Source organism: Aedes albopictus, chromosome 1 (genome assembly GCF_035046485.1).
Source record: "Aedes albopictus strain Foshan chromosome 1, AalbF5, whole genome shotgun sequence".
In the NCBI taxonomy this organism is placed as follows: domain Eukaryota; kingdom Metazoa; phylum Arthropoda; class Insecta; order Diptera; family Culicidae; genus Aedes; species Aedes albopictus.
Genome location: NC_085136.1, coordinates 290,771,857 through 290,794,037, shown reverse-complemented (window position 1 = coordinate 290,794,037; position 22,181 = coordinate 290,771,857). Strand labels below are relative to the sequence as shown.

General features: G+C 38.9%; 1 protein-coding gene across 1 annotated transcript in view; it reads left to right on the top strand.

The window, feature by feature from the left end:
* LOC109623099 (uncharacterized) overlaps window positions 1-22,181 on the top strand; it is a gene marked incomplete at its 3' end in the record, with an annotated part of 668,880 nt that overhangs the window by 448,326 nt on the left and 198,373 nt on the right. The window contains 1 exon segment of the mRNA XM_062846987.1: window positions 11,430-11,810. Coding sequence (XP_062702971.1) covers window positions 11,430-11,810 — 381 coding nt within the window.

Below are 22,181 nucleotides of genomic sequence, written 5' to 3'. Positions count from 1 at the left end.
CAGGTTATACTGTGCAGTTGTCACAATTTTTCAAAACTGCATCCAGAAAGCATCAAGAAGTTGATCAAAACTGAAAACAGTGCTGTAATGGTTCATTACGCAACGCAAATCAATGCTGTAATGAACCATTACAGCACTGTTAATTTGTTGAGGGAAAGTAGGCGTTTTCCTGTCAGATATGCGTGAGGTAAAACAGCCTATTACGATGAGAAATTGCAAAAAAAATATCTGCCTCTGGTTTCTGATATAAGCGCGACAGTTACTAAACATTATTCCTTCATATGGGGTTCAATCGGGTTTGACAGCAAGCACACACACTTAATTTGTATTACCGAGTTCGGTAACTTTTTGACGAGATTAAAACTGCTGAGCACCGAGCTCGTTCAGCAAAAATGCATTGTTTACCTTTTCCATACGATTTTGACAGTTGTTTTACTGAACCTCAGTAAAATCGATTACCGAAATTACCGAGATCGTACTGCTGTTATAATCTCGTCAAAAAAGTACCGAACAGGCAATTCAGAAATAAGTGTGCACTCATTTCACTTAGCCACTCCTGCCGTTCATCACAAATACCTTCAAAAACATCTGTCACGCGGATTCCACGTGCTTTTGTTTTGGGTGGAAACATATTTTCTTTTGTTTTGTGCTGCGCTGTCACTGTGGCCGTATGCCTTGCGGGCGTACGATCGCCGCCGGACTCTAATAAACGATAAGCGCGACAATATTACTATACAATGTAACAAATTCATGCAATGGCAGGAACAGAAAATCCGTCCTGTAATGACTGTAGAGTTAGACATATATGTGAATATTGAAAACTTTATGAGTACTCCGGGGAAACATAAATTTGAAATACATAAGATAAAGAATCAAAACTTTGTCGAAATCCACGTAGGACAGTTTTGCTGTTAGGGTCGCTGCAGTGAGTGTGACAAGTTTCTTAATTAATCCTGAAAAGAAACCCAGGAAATCGACATACACAATGTGTTGGTGGCGCACCACTTTGGTTCACTTGCATGTCAAGGAAAGCGCGATACGCTGTGCTCGTACCGCTCGTACCAATTGCACGAGGTCCGATTCCGATTGTTTATAATTGATGTCATTCCCGCAAGAGAGGTGTGCAATTTGCCATTTTCAACGCTTTGCAACTGCATACTCCGAAACTATGTATTCACCAGTGGTTTCCAATGTTTAATGATAGCTGACAGATATCAATGTCGGTATAAATTTTCTGTCATAATCAGGAACACCAAATACCAAGAATGTAGTAGTTCGCTACTCATCCGCATCAGTGGCGCCATCATTTAACTTTTTAGTTTCACGTCCTAGAGACATTCCGTCATCGGCAGGGTATTAATTTCCACAAAATAAACAACTTTTTCTCAATCTTCATATCCTACTGTTTAGAGTGACTTTAAAAATAAAATAAAATTGACCAAACAGTAGTTAAAGCTTATGTTGACATGTTCACTTGGAATCATATGTGTTCAAAATGTTTCCCAATGCTGATGTGTTTTGTTCAGAAGTTAATTGAATGTAAACTGTTAGGACGTCAGTTGCGCTCGGAACCAGAACACCATATCGACAACAGCATTATTTCTCGCAGCTTCAATACTGCAAATTTACTGAGGTTTATTGGATTATATCAAATTACATTTCATTCAAAACTTACAATCTAGTATTCGTTCACGATACGGGCAGGTCTCCTTACCGCAGCGTAGTTCCCATCGAGCTCACTGATTGAATAACACTGTCCAATCGATTGTTTATAGTCAGCGCCGGCGCTTGTAGTTCCCGCATTTTTGAGTGTTGCCCCAAAAAATCTTTTAAAATTGCCCAAGTGTTACTTTTTAAAAAATCCTCCAGGAATTCAATTGAACATTCATGTGAATCAATAATATCTTCCTCTATGAAATTTTTCAGCGATTTCTCTAGAATTTTAATGGCAAATCCTCGAACATTTTTCCAAAAACTTTTAGGAGTTATTTTTGGATTTATGCTAGAAAATTTTACGAGTCTCTTCAATCTCATGCAGGGTATAGCTGACCTGCTTTTTAGAAATTCTTTTTCTTCGGATTCTGTTGTGAAATATCTTCTTTAATATCGAAGGAAGAATCCTCAAATTAATTTTTGAAAAAATCTTTAGACGAATCGCTAAAAACTTCTAATGGAATTCTCGAAGAAATTTCGGAAGGAATCCTCGGTAGAATTTATGAAGAAATATCTGAAGGAATCTTCAAAAGAACCTAAGCGATTTTTAGAGTATTTCTCAGATAAATCCTCGGTGAAATTTCTCGAGAAATGCTTTAAAAATTGTGGAGAGTTTAGAGGAGCTTATGTAGGAAGATTTTTCAGAAATCAAAAACTGTGGAGAAATACTCAAAAGAACTTCTGGAGTAATTCTCTGATAAACCATTAGAAAAAAAATATTAAAAGAATTCTCAGGCAAGTTTCAAACGAAATCATTGAAAGAATTCCCGGATGAACTTATGGATCCGCGGGGAAATTTATGGAGAAAACCTCGCAATAATGTGACATTCCCGCAAACACTTTTCAAATGAATCCCTGATGAGCTTTGGAGGAATGATCTGATGGAATTTTTGAAACATTTCCCGGAGAAATTCATGGAGAAATGGAGGAGCCCGCTTGTGGTATAGAAGCGTATGCGTGGTGTCTCTGAGGGTGGCCGAAGACGCGACTGCTCGAAGGTTAAGAAAGCTCAGCAAACATTTCCCAGATGAATCTCGGCGAGAAAAATGAAAATGTTTGAAATATTTTTCTAAAAAATCCTTCGTGAAGAACCTCGAATAATTTCTGGAGAAAGACTCAGTAATATTTTTTATAGATACACTCGAAGGAGTTTCCAGAGGAAGCATTAAAGATTTCCCAGAGAAATCCAGAGAAATGTCAAAGATGTAGTTTTTCTTGTAACTTTTCAATGAATTCTTGGACGAAACTTCGGATTTAATTTTAAAATAACAGAAGAATGCTTCAAAGAATCCTCACAGTAATATCTGGAGAAATACTCCCAAAAACTGTGAAAACATGCCTTAGAGGAGCTTCTGGGGTAGGGATGCCATAATTTTCTGAATAAAATCTGTGCCAAACGTTTCAAAAATCTGTTTCCGGTGCAAAATCCAAGTAAAAAATCTGCCTCGCATAGAAAAAAAATACTCCTCTAGCCTGCATTTCATATATCTGTACGAATGCTGAAAAAATCTGTATAAAATATAAAAAACCGTTTATATGGCGTCCATGTTCTAGACAAATCCTGAGATAAACTTTTAAAGTTTTTTTTTGCCCAAAATTTCATGCAAAATTTTCTGAAGCATCGTCTGAAAGATTCATCGGAGAAATTAATGTAGAAATTTTTTAGAGAAGTTTCTAAGGTAATATGTATTCAGAATGTTAACTAAAGGAATCTTTCGGAGATCCTAGAAGTCCTTTATAGAAAAAAAAGCCTTGGATCAATCCTCGGTTCTATTTCTGGGGGATTTTAGAAAAGAGATCTTTCTTGAGAAATCTCGAGAAGAATTTTGTAAAAAAGTTTGGCCAACTTCTAAAATAATTTTTTGGCAGCAATCTTCAAAAATATGTGTTCGTAATGTTTTAATTACATGTTTTCGTTTTTTTTTTGAGAAATCCTCGGCGATTAGTTTTAAAAGTTTTTGGACAAATTTCTGGGACATCTTCGGAGCAATTCCTTAGGCAAACAATAGAGAAATGTCTTAAGATGTCTTCATGAGATTTCCGAGTTTCATAAGCAATCATACAATAAAATTCTGGTAAAAACCTCGGAGCATTTGTCGAGGAATTCAGTGGAGGATTCTTGAAAGAAATTAGAGAAGCATTGATCACTAGCCTCTTAGAGAACACTTGGAATCGTTACATTTCCAGAAAACAAAACGGATTTGCCGAAACCATCTAGGCAGGAGTTTTTGGAAAAATCCTCGCATGAATCTGCAGAAGTTCTATAAATTGCTGAAACAGCAAATTGAGAAAATTCTGAAGAAACCTTAGTATGAATTTTCTCTTGGGATCTTTTCGGCGTATCAGTCTTCTCGTAAAAATCAAAAACTACGGTTTGATTTTTTTCTCCAACGTTTCGTACAGACACAGATAACCTGCACGTAGTCTACGCTGCCATATTACACACGATGCAAAACCTAAAGAGAACGACAAGCAGAAATCAAAACAGAATCATTATAAACACAACGCACACACTACCATAACCGAATACACAACACACGAAGAGAGAAACATTTAACCGTCATTTTGAAAAGTGTTCAAGAAATAGCGAACAGTGGTCCGAATTCCGACTATCAAATTTTGAAAAATTATGGTTTTCCGGTTAAAAACGGACGGAATTGTAAGTAATACTTGACACCCATATTGTAAATAACTGACGATAATATTTTGTAGCTAAAACATCAAATGACGGTTAAAAGGTTTAAAAATCTGTTTGACGAAAAAACGACAACTATTTCGGTAATGTGTAAATTCAGTGCAACGTCTTTTATAAACTAATCTAACGTGACAAATATATTACAGAATCCTTGATAAAGATCCAATAAGGATCGAAACGTTGGAGAAAGAAATCAAACCGTAGTTTTTGATTTTTACGAGAAGACTGATACGCCGAAAAAATCCCAAGAGTATAACTGCAACAGTCGTGATTAAAGCAATATGAATTTTCGACAAATTATCGTTGATATTTTTGACTGTAAGGTTATAGTATATGTGTGCTATCAGTAATCTCATGCTCCCATATTCATCCTATTTGAAGACAAGCGATTATGGCACCGATTGATTCCGTTCTTTTTGTTTTCATGGGTGCTCACTTCTAACAAAAAATACAAAAATATGAAACAAAACAAACAGCGCTTCAATCCTTTGTTTTTTGTAGAATGAAAATGGGAGCCACATGCTTAATAAGGGAACCAATACCCTGCCTTACTCAAAAAAAAAAATATGGGAAATATCATTGAAATTTCCTAAAGAAAATTTAAGAAAACATCCTGGGATGAATTTCTTTCTGAAGAAATCTTCGGAGAAGTACCGTAAACCGGATGATCGCCGGGTCTAAATTGATCAGACGTTTTTACGTTAGATTAAGCATGCTTTAAATAGTTTACTAACTACTAATATCTTATCATATCTGATTCCAACAGCACGATACTTATAAAAAAAAACTTTTTGAAGTATGATTCATCTAAACAAAAAACGTTTGATCAATATCTTCTAAAGTATTCGTGGAGAAATTCTCTGAAGATATGCTGAATCTTTAGAAAAATTTTCGGTAGTATTTCTGTAGGGATATCTGGGAGAATCCTTGGATGAATTTTTGAGGGAGAAATGTTTAGAGGAGCATTTGGTCGGATAGCCAGAAAAACCTGGGGAAATCTTCGGAGAACTTTCTAAAGGAATCTTTGTTGGAATCCTAATAATTTTTTTGATGTAAAAGTTTTTAAATTTTTATAAATTAATTGATTTTTGAATTTTACAAAAAAAGCACCTTTTTTGTTTTTTTCAGACTTTTAGAACTTCATTTTGATACCTAAAATGAATTTCTAACAGATTTTTTTAAATCACGTTTTGACAGCTGCTTAACTGTTCGACTGCTCAGCCCATTACAGAATCCGACAAGGGGTGATTCATGAAATCGGTCCCATGCAAGCTTTAAACTGATTTTTGAATTGGTTCCCGGGCACCAAAAATCATGAAAATTTGAATTTCGACACAGTTCGACGAGCAGATTTATAATATAAAATTATCTCAACACCGTTAAAGCAGCCAATTCAAAAAAAATCAGAAGAACTACTGGAGGAATATTCTGGAGACGTACTTTGAAGAACCCTAGGATTTTTTTTTAATAAATCCTAGGAGTTTTAAATGCAATCACTAAAAGATGAATAAAATAATACATGGAGGAACCTCTGATAATTTTCTGGAGCAATTTGTGATAAAAACGCGAAAAAACTTTGGAGAAATTAATGAAGGATGCGTCGGAAGAACTTCTGAAAGAACCATGAAAAAGATTTCTTGGAAAACCCTTATAAAAAAAAAATTGGGGACACGCTGAAAAAGGAATTCAGTTATATTTGGAGATATTCTCGTTAAAAGTTGTTGAGGAAACTTCGGAGGAGGAATTTATGTACGAACTTTTAGTATTATGTTTCAGGTTCAAAACCGAATTACCGTCGTTGGGGTGAGAATGGGTCAAAAAAGGATACTCAAAGATTGTTTGTTAAAAAACAATTGCAATTGAAGTCCGAATAACTTTTTATTTGGTATATATACTCTTCTATAAGGTAATAATAGTTTGGCAAGAAAGTATCACATTATATGAATTGCTTACTAAACTACAAATGATTGAAAATTGACCCAATCTCACCCCTTAGAGGGGGTGAGAATGGGTCAAAGTATACGAAATCGCCTATCTAAGAATATAAGCTAATTATATTGATCATATCTAGTAAACCTACTTAAAATACAATGTAACCATGACGAATAAAAGGGATTACAATGAGCGAGAAGCGCATTGAAAGATTAATTGAAAAAAAAATATGCCAATCTCGTATGCCGCAATTCGACGTTCGTTCGCTTTCCGACATTGTGCTATGCTACCGGTTTTATAGCCCCGGTATTTCTTGGATCCCACTACAGTCTGGTAGTTTCACGATATTTCTTTAAAATTTCAAAAATGAATGGAGAAGATGAACGCTCTTAAGTTTATTTTGTGAGCTTACGATATGACAGTATACTGAAGATTAGCTGATGATTAGAGGAGCTATCCAAACGCATCGGTTTATTGTTATAAATGATATTAGGCACTTAACGTATCAACACACTCGACATATTTTCGAAAAAAAAAAGTGCTTTTATGAAGATACCGTAAACATGGTACCACTCTAACGTCAAATGGGGACTGAATAACAAGTTTAATTTTTAGTTAAGGTTATGTGCACTCAATCACTTGCTTGACCCAATCTCACCCCCATTCGTAATATTTAGACATAGGGTCGAAAATATTGAATTTTTAAATAAAAAGAGCAATGACAGCCTGCTTTTTTCGTTGCATCTACTAGGCAATACCTACAGCTAATCACTTATAAGAAAATTTATGGTTAGGTACTTGTGTGAAACATTACGGAGGAGAAATTTTTTCAGAGTGATTTTCTAGTAGTTTCACCATATAAGTTTAGCCACAAATTTAACAAAAAAAGATTATTGCTAAACATCTCATTCTGCATCATGACGTGTAAAAACATCTCCTCTTTGAAATAATATAAAGTTTTCAATATAAATTAGCGATAATTGATGAACTATTTCAAATTTTAAGTTTCTCCGTTTTGACCCAATCTCACCCCCCAGACCCATTGTCACCCCCATCGACGGTAGCGACATTTTTTTCTTTTACTTCCACTGCTTTTGCCTTGCGATAAATACGTCGGAAGTGGGGCGCTGTATAGAGTACCAGATGTACAATACAGCGCCCCACTTCCGACAATGTGTTTAACGTAAGGCATAAGCAGCGGAAGTGAAAGAAAACATGTCGCTAGTTCAGTTTTGAACTTAAAACATAATAGAAGCTTCTGAGGTAATACTCGGAAAATTTTATGAAGGAATTTTTGAAGGAACTTCAGCAAGAAGAATTCTTGAAAATGTTCGGAATTTCTTAAGAAATGCTGGAAAAATTCTCGGTGAATTTGAAGTTTTTTTTTAATTTTCACAAAAAAACTCGGAAGAATTTTTCGAGGATATTCTTGAGGAGGAGTTTCTTGAAGAATCTTCAAAGATTTTCCGAAAGAATTATTGTAGAAATCATTGGAGCAATTATTGAAGAAATTCTTGAGAAAAGCCTTCGGAGAATTTCTGATGGAAATATTTAGTTGAATTTTCAATGGAATCTCCGGACGAAGTTACATAAAGTTACGTAAAATTTATGAAAGATAGGAAAATCCTGAAAAAAAAAAAATCATTGAGATCTCGAGAAAAAATTCTGGAATAGTCCTCGTAGTAATATCTGAAGATGTACCTCCACAAAAAAAATAAATATACCTTTGAAAAGCTTCTGGAGCAGGAATACCAAATCTTTATTCCGTACAAAATCTTTGTAAAAGCATGTGCATCGAATAGAAAAAAAGGAGATAAAAAATCCGTTTTTCACATAAAACGCTATGCAGATGCTCGAAAATCTGTATAATATAGAAAAGTCTGTGTACATATACTCCTGTGTATGACACTCCTGTTCTGGAGAAACTTTCAGATGAAATACTCAAGTAGAAATTTTTGAAGGAATTTCTGGGAGTTTCCTCGGAGAAATTCGTGAATATTCTAGGGGGATTCTATAAAAAAAACTGAAGGAACCTATAGTATCCACGACGACGTTTATAGGAAGATTTCTGGAACAACATTCGGTGAAATTTCTGGAGGATTCATTAGAGCATTCTGGATTCTGGAGAAATGCCTTAAATGCCTTAAATCCTTTGAAGAATGTCTGGGTTAAGTTTTGTGAAAGTATGCCAAATCCTCTGAAAAAAGTCATGCAAGTCACTTTTGAGATTTTCTGGGCAGTCCTAGGATTTCTTAGATGTTACATTTTAGGAAATTCGCGTAGAAATTGGAGATTTTTTTTAAATATGTATTTGAAAACAAATTGGAAGACATCTTCTGAGCATTTTCCTCTGCACACTTCAAAGAAATTTCAGTTTTCTTAGGAATTCTGGCTGCTGGAGCAATCTTAGAACAAAATTGTGGAAGAAACCTGTCAAAAATTTTTTGGGGAATTTTCTTGAAAGTTTTGAATAGCACGAATAGCCTTTGGAAGAACTGCTGAAAATGTTATCGAAGAATTTCGCAGAATCTTATCATTTCCAGAAACAATCTTAGTTGGAATACTTGGGAAAATCTAAGTGAAATTACTGAAGCAATACTTGAAGCAAATTCTGGAAGACTCCTGATAAGAATTTACGACAAATCTTCTTTGATAATTGTGGAAGAGCATGGAATGACAAAGATTTGAGAACATTTACAAATTGAAAAAACTTTAATTGTTTTGAAGGTTTTCTCGGAGAATTTCTGTAAATGTTTTGATTGAATCTTGAAAATCAGATCGTTTTAAGAAATGTCAATGAAAAAAGAAAAAAAAACAGATAGTGTAGATTTTCTGTGAGTTTTATAAGTGAAATCCTTTCATGGTAATTTTATTTAAATAACTGAAATTCAGCCAAAACTTCAGCCTATCTTCATATTGAATTTCCAAGAACGTGTTTTTAGGCGTCCCTTAACTAGAAACTATTCCAAATATTTCATGTCATCAAGAACTGACAAATTAAACATTTGTAAAATTTTTATTGATGTTTTTTCTATGATTTGGACATTTTGTTCAACAAACCACGAAGTCTTTACATATCTTGAAATGTCTTCAAGAAACTTTCGCCGATGCTCAGATGTCTTCACATTGCTCAAGCAACTATTCATAGTTGTTACTTCGTAATTGAATCAAGAAGAATCGACATCAGATGGAGCCTCGAGGTGTCTTTCCGTCCTCAGTGTTCAACCTTTTCCTAACGGTCATCGGAGAAAGAAAGCATTATTACTGTGATTCCTATAAATTCTTTAGTTGTCACGGGGATGAGTGTCTGTAAGTAGTTAGAGATAAAGTTACATGACATCGAATGATTCATATTCTGCTATTTGAACCAGCTCGTTGTTAAGCATAGTATGGTGCTTGAATAGATTTATCAATAGTTCGGAATTTGGTCGATAGATGCGCTATGCAAATCTAGTTACAGTCCCGATTCGTTCGTTGGCGGCTCGTAAGATGGGCTGTCTCGATGGTTGAATGTTCACTGGTAGTACTATTTTAGGGCTTATAGAGCTATTGTACAGCCCATATAGAGCATATGGGCTTCTTAACAGCACTTCATCAGTACGCAAGGCGAATCATAGTTCTTTGATGGGTATCTTGAGTCTTGTGGCTTTACTTACTGTGACTAATCCCATTGGGAACCACTGGTCCCCTCTGGACCGTGTTGCCATTAAAGCAAATTAGGTGCAGTCGCGGAAGAAAATGCGGCGAGAAGATGGGAATCAAACGACTATAATTTACCCGCACCCCGATCATCGATCGCCGTATCATTAGGCCCAGCCTAATGTCATCATTAGATGGTGGCACGTTTGTTTGATTAATCTACGATTTGTAGCGATCGATCGCACGATAATTATGCGCGATTGCCTTTTTCGAGAGCCCCATCGAAAGTCATTCTCATCCCAAGGCGCACACAACACGATGACGCGACGCCTCGTACAGTTTTTGACCGATCTCGCAGCTATGTCTTAAAATGTCGTGATTTATGCTGCCAATTCGGACTCGCGCCTTGTCGTCTAAATCATGGCCTGCGCCGCAGTCACGACGATGGCAGCACAATTTGACCATATCCATCCATCCAAGCAACCACCAAACTCGAGACGAGGCCGAGGCGTGCATAAATTCCTTTCGAGTCGCTTACTTTGCTGCGGGAGGTCTCGACTGCCGCGGCGGCGGCGTGTTCTCGGGTTACACTTCCTACGCGCATCCGTGTGAATTTCCTCCAGGACCCAAGACGCGATTGCGCGCGCAGTCTTTCATTTTCGGCACACAACAGCTGACGTAATCGTGTCGAATTCGAAATTCTTCGCCGAAAGGGTGCTGGTACTGCATGCCCTACCGATGCGATGACGGATGATGGGGTATGGCTGGGGTACATGGTTGTAGTGGGTCATTGATCTCCACGGTGCGGTAGTGCCTGCAACGGCGACTGACGACGACCAAAGACGTGCATTATTTCCACCTCATTTCATTTCCCTATGCCACGATCATAGGCGTATGAAGGATGGGGAACTATGGAAGGTCGTAGTCAGAGCACAGACATCTACAAAGACTACATACAATGTAAATCACAACACACAATATATGCTCTAACTTGGAAGTGGTTCAAGAATGTAGTGTTCATTGAAGTACTGCTTCCACCTTTCAAAGTATAGAATGCACGGAGTGTCAATTTCTGTTCTAAAGATGAATAAACAGACCCTCACATCTCCTACTCATCCACGCTACTGGAGAAGACAGCAAGGGCCCAAGTTAACGAAAACCAACGAACTTTAACTCAAGTGAATCGATTCGCCGCAGCCGCGATGGCAAAATTATCCGGAGGATGTAAGCAATTTCAGTTGATCAAATAAATTCGCCTCAATTTTGTTTTGTTTTGCTTAATGCGAGTGTTTCTCCCTTTGTGTCTCGCGGACGGATGGCGGATGGAGACGTGAAGTTTATTGATCGACCTGTTCGAATGTTTACCTTTTTTTCTCATATCTCAAAAGTAACTTCCCCTATCTGGCACCGTACATCTTAATGAGATTTCTCTCCGCTTGTTTCCTTACAGTTCCCGCTTCAACAGCAGCAGCAGACACGGCAGACCACCAGCAGCCTGAACCATGTAAATAACAACAGTATCCCCAACGGGGGCAGCCATTACCAACAGCAACAGCAGCATAATTACTCGTCACAGGTCCATCAGTACCAACAGCTGCAGCCATTGCCGCTGCAACAACAACAACAGCAGCACCAGTATCACAGTATCGAATCCTATCAGGATCGGGGATCGACGGCCCTCCGGTTAAGTTATGTCACCGAGCGGATACTGGCGTCGATACTGCCCGCGAGGCGGACGATCCGCAATGGCACCACCACGCCGGTGCCGGGACTGTTCGCCGACGAGCACGAACGGGAGCTGATCGAAATGCTGGAGCAGAAGCACGAGAAGGTAGGTTCCTGTGGGATGCAAATTATGGAGAGCGGGTTCACAAACTACTATAACCTAACAGGGTAATTTGCTAATTGTTGAACACTACCCAAATGTTGCACAGTTTCTGAAAATTTCATTATAAATCTAACGTAAGTAATTTTTGCTCAACGTAAACGTATGATGTAGATGCGTATACATGTGTATCCGATATTGCTCCAATTAAGTTACAAAATTAAACATATTTCACGTCAAAAATATTGATTGCAAATTTTGTATCGCTAATGACACGAAAACTGCAAAATTCTTAAGATTATTTTAAGAAATTGCTGTTACGAAAATACCCAAGCAACCAAAAGTTCGGATTCTACTTGAAGAACGAACTCAGAAGTTCAAGTTTGGTTCAATTCCGGTTTCGTTGAACTTAATTTTCCAAAAAGTTACTCATGTATTGTTTATGAACTTGGAAGTACATGTACAAGTTTTTGACTTCTCATCAAAACGACATTAAATTAGAAAAGAGGTCTAGAAAAAAACTTACTTTGAACTTTTGAGCAGAGTTTAATTAAAATTGAACCAAACTCATGTTGAACTTTTGCGTGCCTCTAAAACTCAAATAAAGTTTAGTTGGACATGTTCCAACAACTTGAAAAGTTCCGTTTCGAACTTGTTTCATACTTGTTTTGAACTTACTACTCAAAGTTCAGATAAACATTAAACGTACCAAAAGTGAACTTCACTTGAACTTCGGCGACAACGGAGCTAGGGAGAAGTTCTCATTCAATTAAATCACTCGGGAATCGAGCTCAGCAGCCACAGCTTGTGTCAATTTCACAAGTACACTTTGTTTCACTATAATATTTCAACCTACTTACCTGTAATCAACGCAAAGCATCCGTATTGTGTGGCTCGCTGCCCCAGCAGCGGACAACTGTTCCACCTCGGATTCCGCCGGGATTTTTTTTGGCTGTGCATAATTTTTTCCCAGCTTTGCTGGATGTTTCCAACCCCGTCTCACTTATCGCTGCAGAGCGCCGGTAATCGAAGCGATCGTAGTCACTGGAAACCAAGCTAAAAACTTATAAACTTATAAGTCGATGCACTGGCCCTAATTTATTGCATTGCACTGCGAACCATAACAAACTGAAAATGTCAAACTGTGTAAGTTCACAAGAAGTTCCACGTGAACTTCTTTCGAACTTTCGACTTCAAAAAGTATTCAAAGTTCAGAGAAAGTTCACACGCGAATCTGATTGAGCTCTACTATATGATATCAGCACATTGAGCAAAATCCCGCAGTGCCTAATAACACATACATGGAGTAGTGGTTAGGCACCGGCTTGCAACGAGGAGAACCCGAGTTCAAATCTCAGTAAGTAAAAAACATAAAAAAATATTTCAAGGTATTCATCAGTTTGGATTCCACATGAACTAATGTCTCTTAATAATAAATTACTTTTAAGGACTAAACACATTTTTTTCATTTTTTAAAGTTTTTTTTTTAAGCTGAATAGCGTTCCTTTCAGCGACACAAGTATGCTTTTTGTGAACTCAAGTTCGACTAATTACCTAAAAAGTGAGCTGAATAGATTAAGCCCAAACATGATATTTTATCCGAACTTTTGGTTGCTTGGGAAGCTTTGCTGGCAAATCGATCACAAATATATAATAGTTACAAGAACTGGAAGGATGTCCTTAACAGTTAAACATTGTTTAAAATCACATTTTCATTGTGATTTCATTTGAAAAAAAAATATTTTTCTTATCACACTATCATTATGCATCTAGGATCCAATTGTTGAAGACTGGTATAACCTACGATTTTGTCCTCTTTACCTAATTCTACATGTCATGGGGTTTCAATGACGTTCCAGGGATGTTCCAGGGGTGTCTGCAGAGGGCTTCAAGAAGGTTTCATGGATTTTCAATGGATTTCAAGAGCGTTCCAGAGGTATTCCAGAGGGATTCAGAGTGTTAAGGTGGCCCAGGAGTATTCCTCAATAGGGGGTCATGCACATACAACGCCATATATCTTGTAAAGTATGAGATTCAGCGTTATGGCGTCTTTGACAAAGTTGTTCAAAATTGCATTTTGCACAACTTTTCCGAATTGATGTCTTCTGCATTTTTTGAAAAAATATTTTTTTCATCTCACTTATAGGTGGATTGATCATTCGACTCTTTATGTCAAAAGATGCGCCTTGTCTAATGTAGAAACTTCTCCGAAGAAACTATATCACTAAAATCATCGGTTGAAACTTTATTAAAAAAGCGCACGAAATCGGCAAAATAAAACACTGTGCAGTGGTGTTATGGAAAATCCATTTGATAATGCCTTGATAATGGGTCTATTCCCGAATCTTGGAATGATTTTAACTGTAAAGTTCATCTCAAAGAGAAAACGTGCGTCACAACAAAGTAGAAAAAAGTTTCGGAATCATTAGTTAGTCCTCTTTTCTTCTTCATTTCTTAGAACGTAGGTATTGCCGATCTTCATGTGAACACGCTTCCCAATTTGGAAAGCTCACTGCTTCTTTTTTACACCTTTTTTACGAAATCAAAAAAGCATCCCTTCAAAAGCAATTTTGTTTGAGTGTTTTATGTGATATCAATTGTGTTTTTACAACGGGTTTAAGTGTTTGTGGGTGTTTCCAAGGAGGAGTATTGGGTGCTCTTTGGGATTGCCCCACTACACATTCTTCTCGGGCAAGAAGCGTTTTTTATACCGTTATCGGTACTCGATGCACAAGAGGAAACTCCGATGAACCGCCGATCAACAGTCACTTCGTTGTTTCCACTTTTGGTGAATTGGTACATTGTTATCCTTGTTTCAAGTTATATTACAATTACTTGTAATTTTCTGTATAGGAGTTTTTCCACGAAACTCCTTTTACGGGAAGATTGGATGTCTGATTATCTGAATAGACGTTATGGCAATTGCACGGCTCTGATAGTCTGATTAGGTTGCAAAAGGGTGTTTTGCTTTTACATCCGACGTTTCGGCTATCTTTGTTTAACCTTTTTCAGAGACTACGAGTTGTCTTTTTTGCAAAGTGGTGTGGTGAAGCTCTACATTTGTTTGTCCTGTAATTATATCGTGCATTGGGTAATTGTTGAACGGTTGAATAATTGGCGTAGACCAAGTGTTGAACGGTTAGTGCTTAAATTTATGTTTTCATTTATTTTTCCGTGTATAGTCCACTATAGGGAATCGCGCCACTTGGGCGGTGGCTTCTATATTCGTCTGTTTTCCACTATAACTCAGACAAATTTGAACCAATTGATACAACTTTTGGAATGTGGTGAGATAGGTATAGTATCTACCCGTGTACAACATTTGAAGTCAATTGGTTCAAAATTGACTGAGTTATAGTGGAAAGCAGACGAATATAGAAGCCACCGCCCAAGTGGCGCGATACCCTAGTTAAAAAATATCCAGAGAACGTCTAGATCCACTCATTTTTTATACTTCCCATTGAATTTATAATCGGTTCAGTTTTATTTTCTATAAGAAAATAGAACATATTTATCGGAAGTCTGGCACCCAAATGTTGGACGCTTCCTTAAACAAGCTCATCCTAATTTTGGACGATTCTCGCTAATTGTTAAACGGTTTGAGCTTTGTTCATTTTGATCACCAAACCCAACTTAGACCCAAAAATTATCCGATGTTAGTCCAACAGTGGTCCAACATTCAATAAAATTTGACCCTACATCCGATAATTTCTCAGGCTGGTGGAATTTCCCCCAGGTTTTTCTTATTTTGTGCCCAACTAGTTGTTTGAGTGAAAATTCATTCAAATGACAGGAAATCGCTTCTCATTTGAAAAGAGCTCGTGTTGAAATCGTTTTAAACATAACTAGAGGCAAAAAGGACTGAAAAAATGTTTTGGATAATGTTCACATGAATGAATTGATCTTTTGCAACATCGATGCGTATCTGTCAAAGGATAAGCAAAATGGGACGGAATTAAAAGGTACAAAACTGATTACACTCATTCGAAGAGGCTATTCTGCTTAAAGGGTTCAAAAAAGTTGGTACAAGATTTTGCAACACTGTTCAAAATGATTCAGGGGGAATTCAGATGGATTTCAAGTAATTTTCTGGGTTCAGAAGGGTTTTGAGCTGTTCCAGGGTTTCGGGTGATATCGGGGATGAATCCCCTAGAACGCCCCTGAAACCATCTAAAACTTCCAGGAACGCCCATGGAACGTCTTCGAAACCCCCTGGAGTCCCCTTGGAACGCCACTGAAATATTATTGAACGCCTCTGGGGCTCACTCAAGCCACTTAAAAACCATTGAATGCTCTTGAAACCTTCTGAATCATCTTGTAAGAATTTTGAAATCCTCTGGAACAATCCTGGAAAACCCTGGTACATCCATGCGACCCTTAACCCCTTGAAACACTCTAGGAATGCCCCTGAAACCCCTTTAGAACCACTGGATCGCTCCTGAAACACGCTGTGTCCTGTAATAACCCTGGGACCCCCTTAAGCATCTGAATCCCTGTGAAACACCTTTGGAACATCCTTGAAACCCCTTGCAAATCCCAGGAACGTTCCTGCAGCTATCTGGAACCCCTTTTTTGCTTCTAAACCATGGGTGGAAAATCTGCTCAACGGACACCCGAACACGAAAGTCCGGGTAGTGTGGGGTTAAGCCCGTCTTCTACAACAAATGTAAAAACCAGGACTACTCTCTCCTCGATCCACTAAACACATTTCCATGATCGCCAAACCCTACGTCACTCCGGAACCACCAAGATAGCATTGCTTCAGAGAGGGTATAGTGCATCAACAAACATCTATGACTCGCTTTGGAGAGTCCTTCAAGATAGGTATCAGAAGGCCGGCTCCAGAGACACGTTATCCTCCATTTGGGACATTTGTGCCATCGCCAAAATAACAGCCTATTTCATCATCTACCTGAGGGAAAAGGAAGGAAAAAGGATTTGGATGGGGATAGGGACAGGTAGGGAAATAAAAGCAAAGCAAAGCAAAGCAAAGCAAAGATAACCGTACACATCGTAGTTGCTACTCCGTGATTGACCAGAACAATCGAAGTTGCACAGAGAGCCAATGAATGTGAAAGCTTGGGACTAGCTAACCATTCTCAATGTGCACAATTCGAGAGTTCAGCTATTTAAAGTCAATAACGGCGCTGGCCACGTCCTTACGGTCATCAGGAAAGGGAAGGAATGTTAGTTCGACAACCGTTGCTACTAGAAACCGTGGAATCCACAGCATCCCCACAGTTGTCACGGGAAGGAATGGTGGTTAGTAGGGTAGGGTAAGGTGTGGATCTAGGAGCCACCTCTGTTAGGTGATATGATCCACTAGTTATATGGAAATACACGTCGCGGTCTTCATCACGATTATGATTTATTTGATCACGATGACCACTGATCCCGGATTTCGTGCTCGCGTTTCCATCACCCTACCGTGGAAACCGACTGATCTACGATTATTGTAGCGCGATTCTGAACCCGGATTTTTCACTCGCACTTCCATCGCCCTACCGAGAAAACCGACTGACCAACGAATATTGTAGCGCGATTCTGGACCCGGATTTTTCACTCGCACTTCCATCGCCCTACCGTGGAAACCGACTGACCAACGAATATTGTAGCGCGATTCTGAACCCGGATTTTTCACTCGCACTTCCATCGCCCTACCGAGAAAACCGACTGACCAACGAATATTGTAGCGCGATTCTGATCCCGGATTTTTCACTCGCACCCCCATCACTCTTACCTGAAAATTGTCTGCCATTCGAAAATTCTCAAGCTAATCTGATTCCGCATTCCACACTCGCGCTTGCATGGCTCTACCGAGAAAACCGACTGACCAACGAATATTGTAGCGCGATTCTGAACCCGGATTTTTCACTCGCACTTCCATCGCCCTACCGTGGAAACCGACTCGGGGATAGGGACAGGTAGGGAAATAGGAAAAATACCCTGGAAGAAGGTACTAACGCACAAGCGTACCACAATGGATTCAAACAGCGCCCTGAAAAGGGCACTGTAATAACGCATAAAGCGAAAGAGAGCCTATAGCTCTTTACCACAGCGGGTTAAGAACAACAGAATATCCTGAAGATTCAGGTTTCTGAAGTCAGTTTCACTTAATAAGTGTTTACCGAATACTCGGAAACGCAGTTGCGCAAAAACTGGACAGTTACATATCAAATGATACGAAGTTCCATAATCGGATTCACAGCTATCACAGGCAAATGAATCAGCTTGCTGAATATTCACCATGTGATAGCTGAGTCGGCAGTGGCCAGTCAATGCTTTGACCTGCATGCTGCAATTCTGCTTAGACAGATTAGTTAGATACTTCGCCACCCGTAGAGATGGCTCAGCACTATACAATTTGGTTTGACGACATGACTCCAAACTATTCCAATATTGTCTGTGTTGAGTGACAGCCCAGGTGTGAATCTGAAGCTTAATCCAACACTTCGATATCGGAATAGCTGGCTCAGGGCCAATGAAGTCATGTGATGCTCCAGAGCGAGCTAACTCATCAGCCAATTCATTTCCAGCGATGGAAGAATAACCAGGTACCCATACAAGGTGAACAGCGTTTGCTGAATTCAGCTCCTCGATTTGAGTTCGACAAGCGATAACTACATTCGACCTAGAGTTGGCCGAAGCAAGTGTTTTAATAGCAGCCTGGCTATCTGAACAGAAGTACATCACTTTGCCCATTACGTGCTGCTGAAGTGCTGAATGCACTCCGCACATAAGAGCAAAGATTTCGGCCTGAAAAACGGTGCAGTGTCTTCCAAGTAAGTAAGACAGATACATCCTTAGCTCACGAGAATAAACACCAGCACCTGCTCGACCTTCGAAAAGGGAGCCATCAGTGTAACATACGATGCCATCTGAAAACTTGTTTCCAGATATCCAGATGTCCTCTCTTCCCGGGAAGGGAATTTCGTGGAAAATGTCCTATATGGGAAATTACAAGCAATTGTAAGATCACTTGAAGCAAGGACAATTTCATACCAATTCACCAAAAGTGGAAACAACCAGGTGTGTGTTGGTGGGCGGTTCAAAGGAGTTTCCTCTAGTAGACCGAGTACCCGTAGGCGGTAAGTGCAAGAAAGTGCTTCTTGATTGAGATGAATGTGTAGTGGGGCTACGTCAAAGAGAACTTTGAGCGCTGCCGTGGGAGTTGAAGAGAACGCTCCAGACATCGCCATTAAGCACATCCTTTGGAGATGGCCTAACTTTGATTGGATCGTTGGATCGACGAGTGGAGCCTCGTGGCCATGCGGTTAGCGTCACCAAGCGCATAAACGTACCATGCCATGGGGTGAGGGTTCGATTCCCACTCCGAGCGATGAAACTTTTCTCAAGAAATATTTCTTCCTCGTATCCACTGGTGCTCGTAATGTGTATCGTGTCCATTGTCTAGTGTTAGTTTCGTTCAGTCTGTACAGCCTCTGGCTGAAGACGGTCGAACAACAGTTGTGTAAATCCATTTAATATACTTGGGTTTTAGACCCCAAGTTGTACCAAAGGTTCGCCGGCATTGCCCGAAGGCCATACAATTGATTCTGAACTCAATGTGAGGTGTCCAGGAATGCTTGGAATCAGGAATAACTCCAACGTACTTTACCTGTTCAGGCACATCAATTTCTGAATCAAAGAGACGCAAAGGTCGAACGCCATTACGGTTTCACCTTTTCGTAAAAAGAACAATAGATGTTTTACTCGGATAAACCGAAATGCCATATTGGCGACACCAACCCTCAACTACCTGAAGGGCGCTTTGCATCAGGTCGAAAAGGGTGCTGATGCACATACCAACTAACAGCAATGTTAGGTAGTCGTCGGCAAAACCATAAGTAGGAAAACCGCTATTATTGAGTTGCCTCAATAGCGTATCTGCTACGAGATTCCACAAAAGCGGTGACAAGACTCCCCCTTGGGGGCATCCACAAACACTCAATTTCCTAATCAATGCTAGACGCATTGTCGAGAAGAGATATCGCTTTTTGAGCATTTGGTGAATCCAATTCGAAATCATTGGAGATATACCATGACTCTGTGCTGCTTCCAATATGGCATCAAAAGGCACGCTGTCAAAGGCACCCTCGATATCTAAGAAAACACACAAACAAGATTGCTTTTGAGCGAATGCTTTCTCGATATAGTAAACAACCTTGTGTAAAAGAGTCACAGTGGACTTGCCAGATTGGTAGGCATGTTGGTTCACATGAAGAGGCACGTTGGCCAGATGAACATCACGGATGTGATGATCCAGAATTCGTTCTAAGCATTTCAGAAGAAAAGAAGTCAAACTGATAGGTCTGAAACTCTTTGCTTCTTCATACGACGCACGACCCACTTTCGGAATAAACTTCACATTAATATCCCGCCAGGATTTGGGAATATACCCTGTAGCGAAACTGCAAACAAGTATTTTTTTTTTCAAAACATGTTTGAAATGATCAAGTCCCTTCTGAAGCAAAATAGGATAAATCCAATCTGCCCCAGGAGATTTGAAAGGAGCAAAGCTATTAAGTGCCCACCCAATCGATTCTATGGTTACAATACTCCGAGCCAAAGCCAGGGAATCGTAACTACAAGAAAAGACATCAGGTTCACCCGAAGATGTAATATCTACACATCTAGGGAAGTGTGTGCTGAATAAGCATTTCAGAACTTTCTCATCAGAGGAAGTGAATTCGTCATTTAGGAAAAGAAGTTCATTCACTCCGAAATCCTTAGGTTTCCCAGAGATTTTGCTTCGTTCAGCTGACCGAAGAAATTTCTGGTAGACTTTGCGAGCCGACCTGAAAGCCTCCGATTCAACCGATCGTCGTCTGTTCCAATTTTTCTACATTGTTTCTTGAGCTTGGTTAGATCAGAGTTCCACCAAGGGATTCCCCTTGTGGTCTTCACAGACCGCAGAAGACATGCTTCTTCAAAAGCTCCCAGGATGAAGGACGTTGTAGTATCAACGGCATCACCTAAACCACTTGGAGTGTCAATGGATGGTGAGTATCCATGAAATTTGGCCTCTACCAAATCAGCCAAAGAGATCTCAGTTGATTGACTGGGGATAGCTGAAACGCAAAGTTTGCGAAGTAACATTCAAATGTTCAAAACAAGATGTAGCGATGGTGAGATCAAGATTCTTCATCTGACACATGCCAATTGGTGATCTTGTGACTAATTCTGCTAGAACAAAGCGTTAAACTCTATGTCTAGCAGATACCATGAAGGTTGGGTGGTTGGGGGGCCTTTCTCAAGTAATCCAAGATCTGTACTGCTTGAGTATTTTATCAAACTGGAGCCTCTCAAGGTTATGTCTGAACTGTCCCAGATGATATGGTGATCATTAGCATCACTGCCAACAATTATCGGAAGACCTTTTGAAATGCAGTGACTTGTTTGAAAGCATTTGCATTGTTGACAAGTACACATGCTCGATGCATGTGACGTGAGTTTGCCATTTCATTTTTACTGAAAATAGCAAACAGAATACCCAGGGCTCCTGTATTAATCCCACGTCTGGATCTTCTCAATTAAAGTATTGTTATTGTAATGTTGTTGTAAAGACGCAGATTTTATCAACTATTAATACAGTGTCATGGAAATATTACAATGTAAAAATAACCTCGAGTAAATTATTAAAAAAACGCAACATATTGGTCGCGTTTTCAAAAAAAAAATCAACTCTAATTTGTTGCCAACGTTGTTAAAATGTTTAGCTTAATTAATGTAGTGTCGTTGAGAAAAGTTACGCTCAGAAGGGCTGAGAAAGTTTTATGAGACCTTTTCCTAAATACTTCCACATATTGTAACGAAACTTTACTTTAGAAATATGTTGTACTGTTATAAGTAACACCTACACTGCCCCCACTCGCATAACAGTCCCATTTGATTTTTCATCACTTTTGAGTTAACGTTATGAATAGTCATCATTTTTGATGTACTTCCAAAAACAACAATAAAAATTACGAATTTTTATGCCAATGTGTGAAAAAAATACCAAGTTATGAGCGTCCCATATCAAAAGTACCCGCATAACAGTCCCATCGTGGATTTTTGTGTTACGTAACACAAAACTGAACAACTTTGTAGTGATTGTAATATTTTTTACAGTTATATATTCATGTGCAAAGCGATCTGTGAAAGTTTCGAGATGATCGAAATATTTTTCAAATTTTGGCGATTTTTCAAAGTTTTATATGGAAACAAGTTTTCAAACTTCAAATGCCGTTTTCTCAATTCCTACTTTTTGCAAATGGGACTGTTATGCGAGTGGGGGCAGTACAAGTGTTGTAAAACTATGAATGTTGCTTCAATTTCTGTGGAAAAATCCTGATAATTTTAAATATAAATTCACCTAGAAGTATTTGAGGCAGC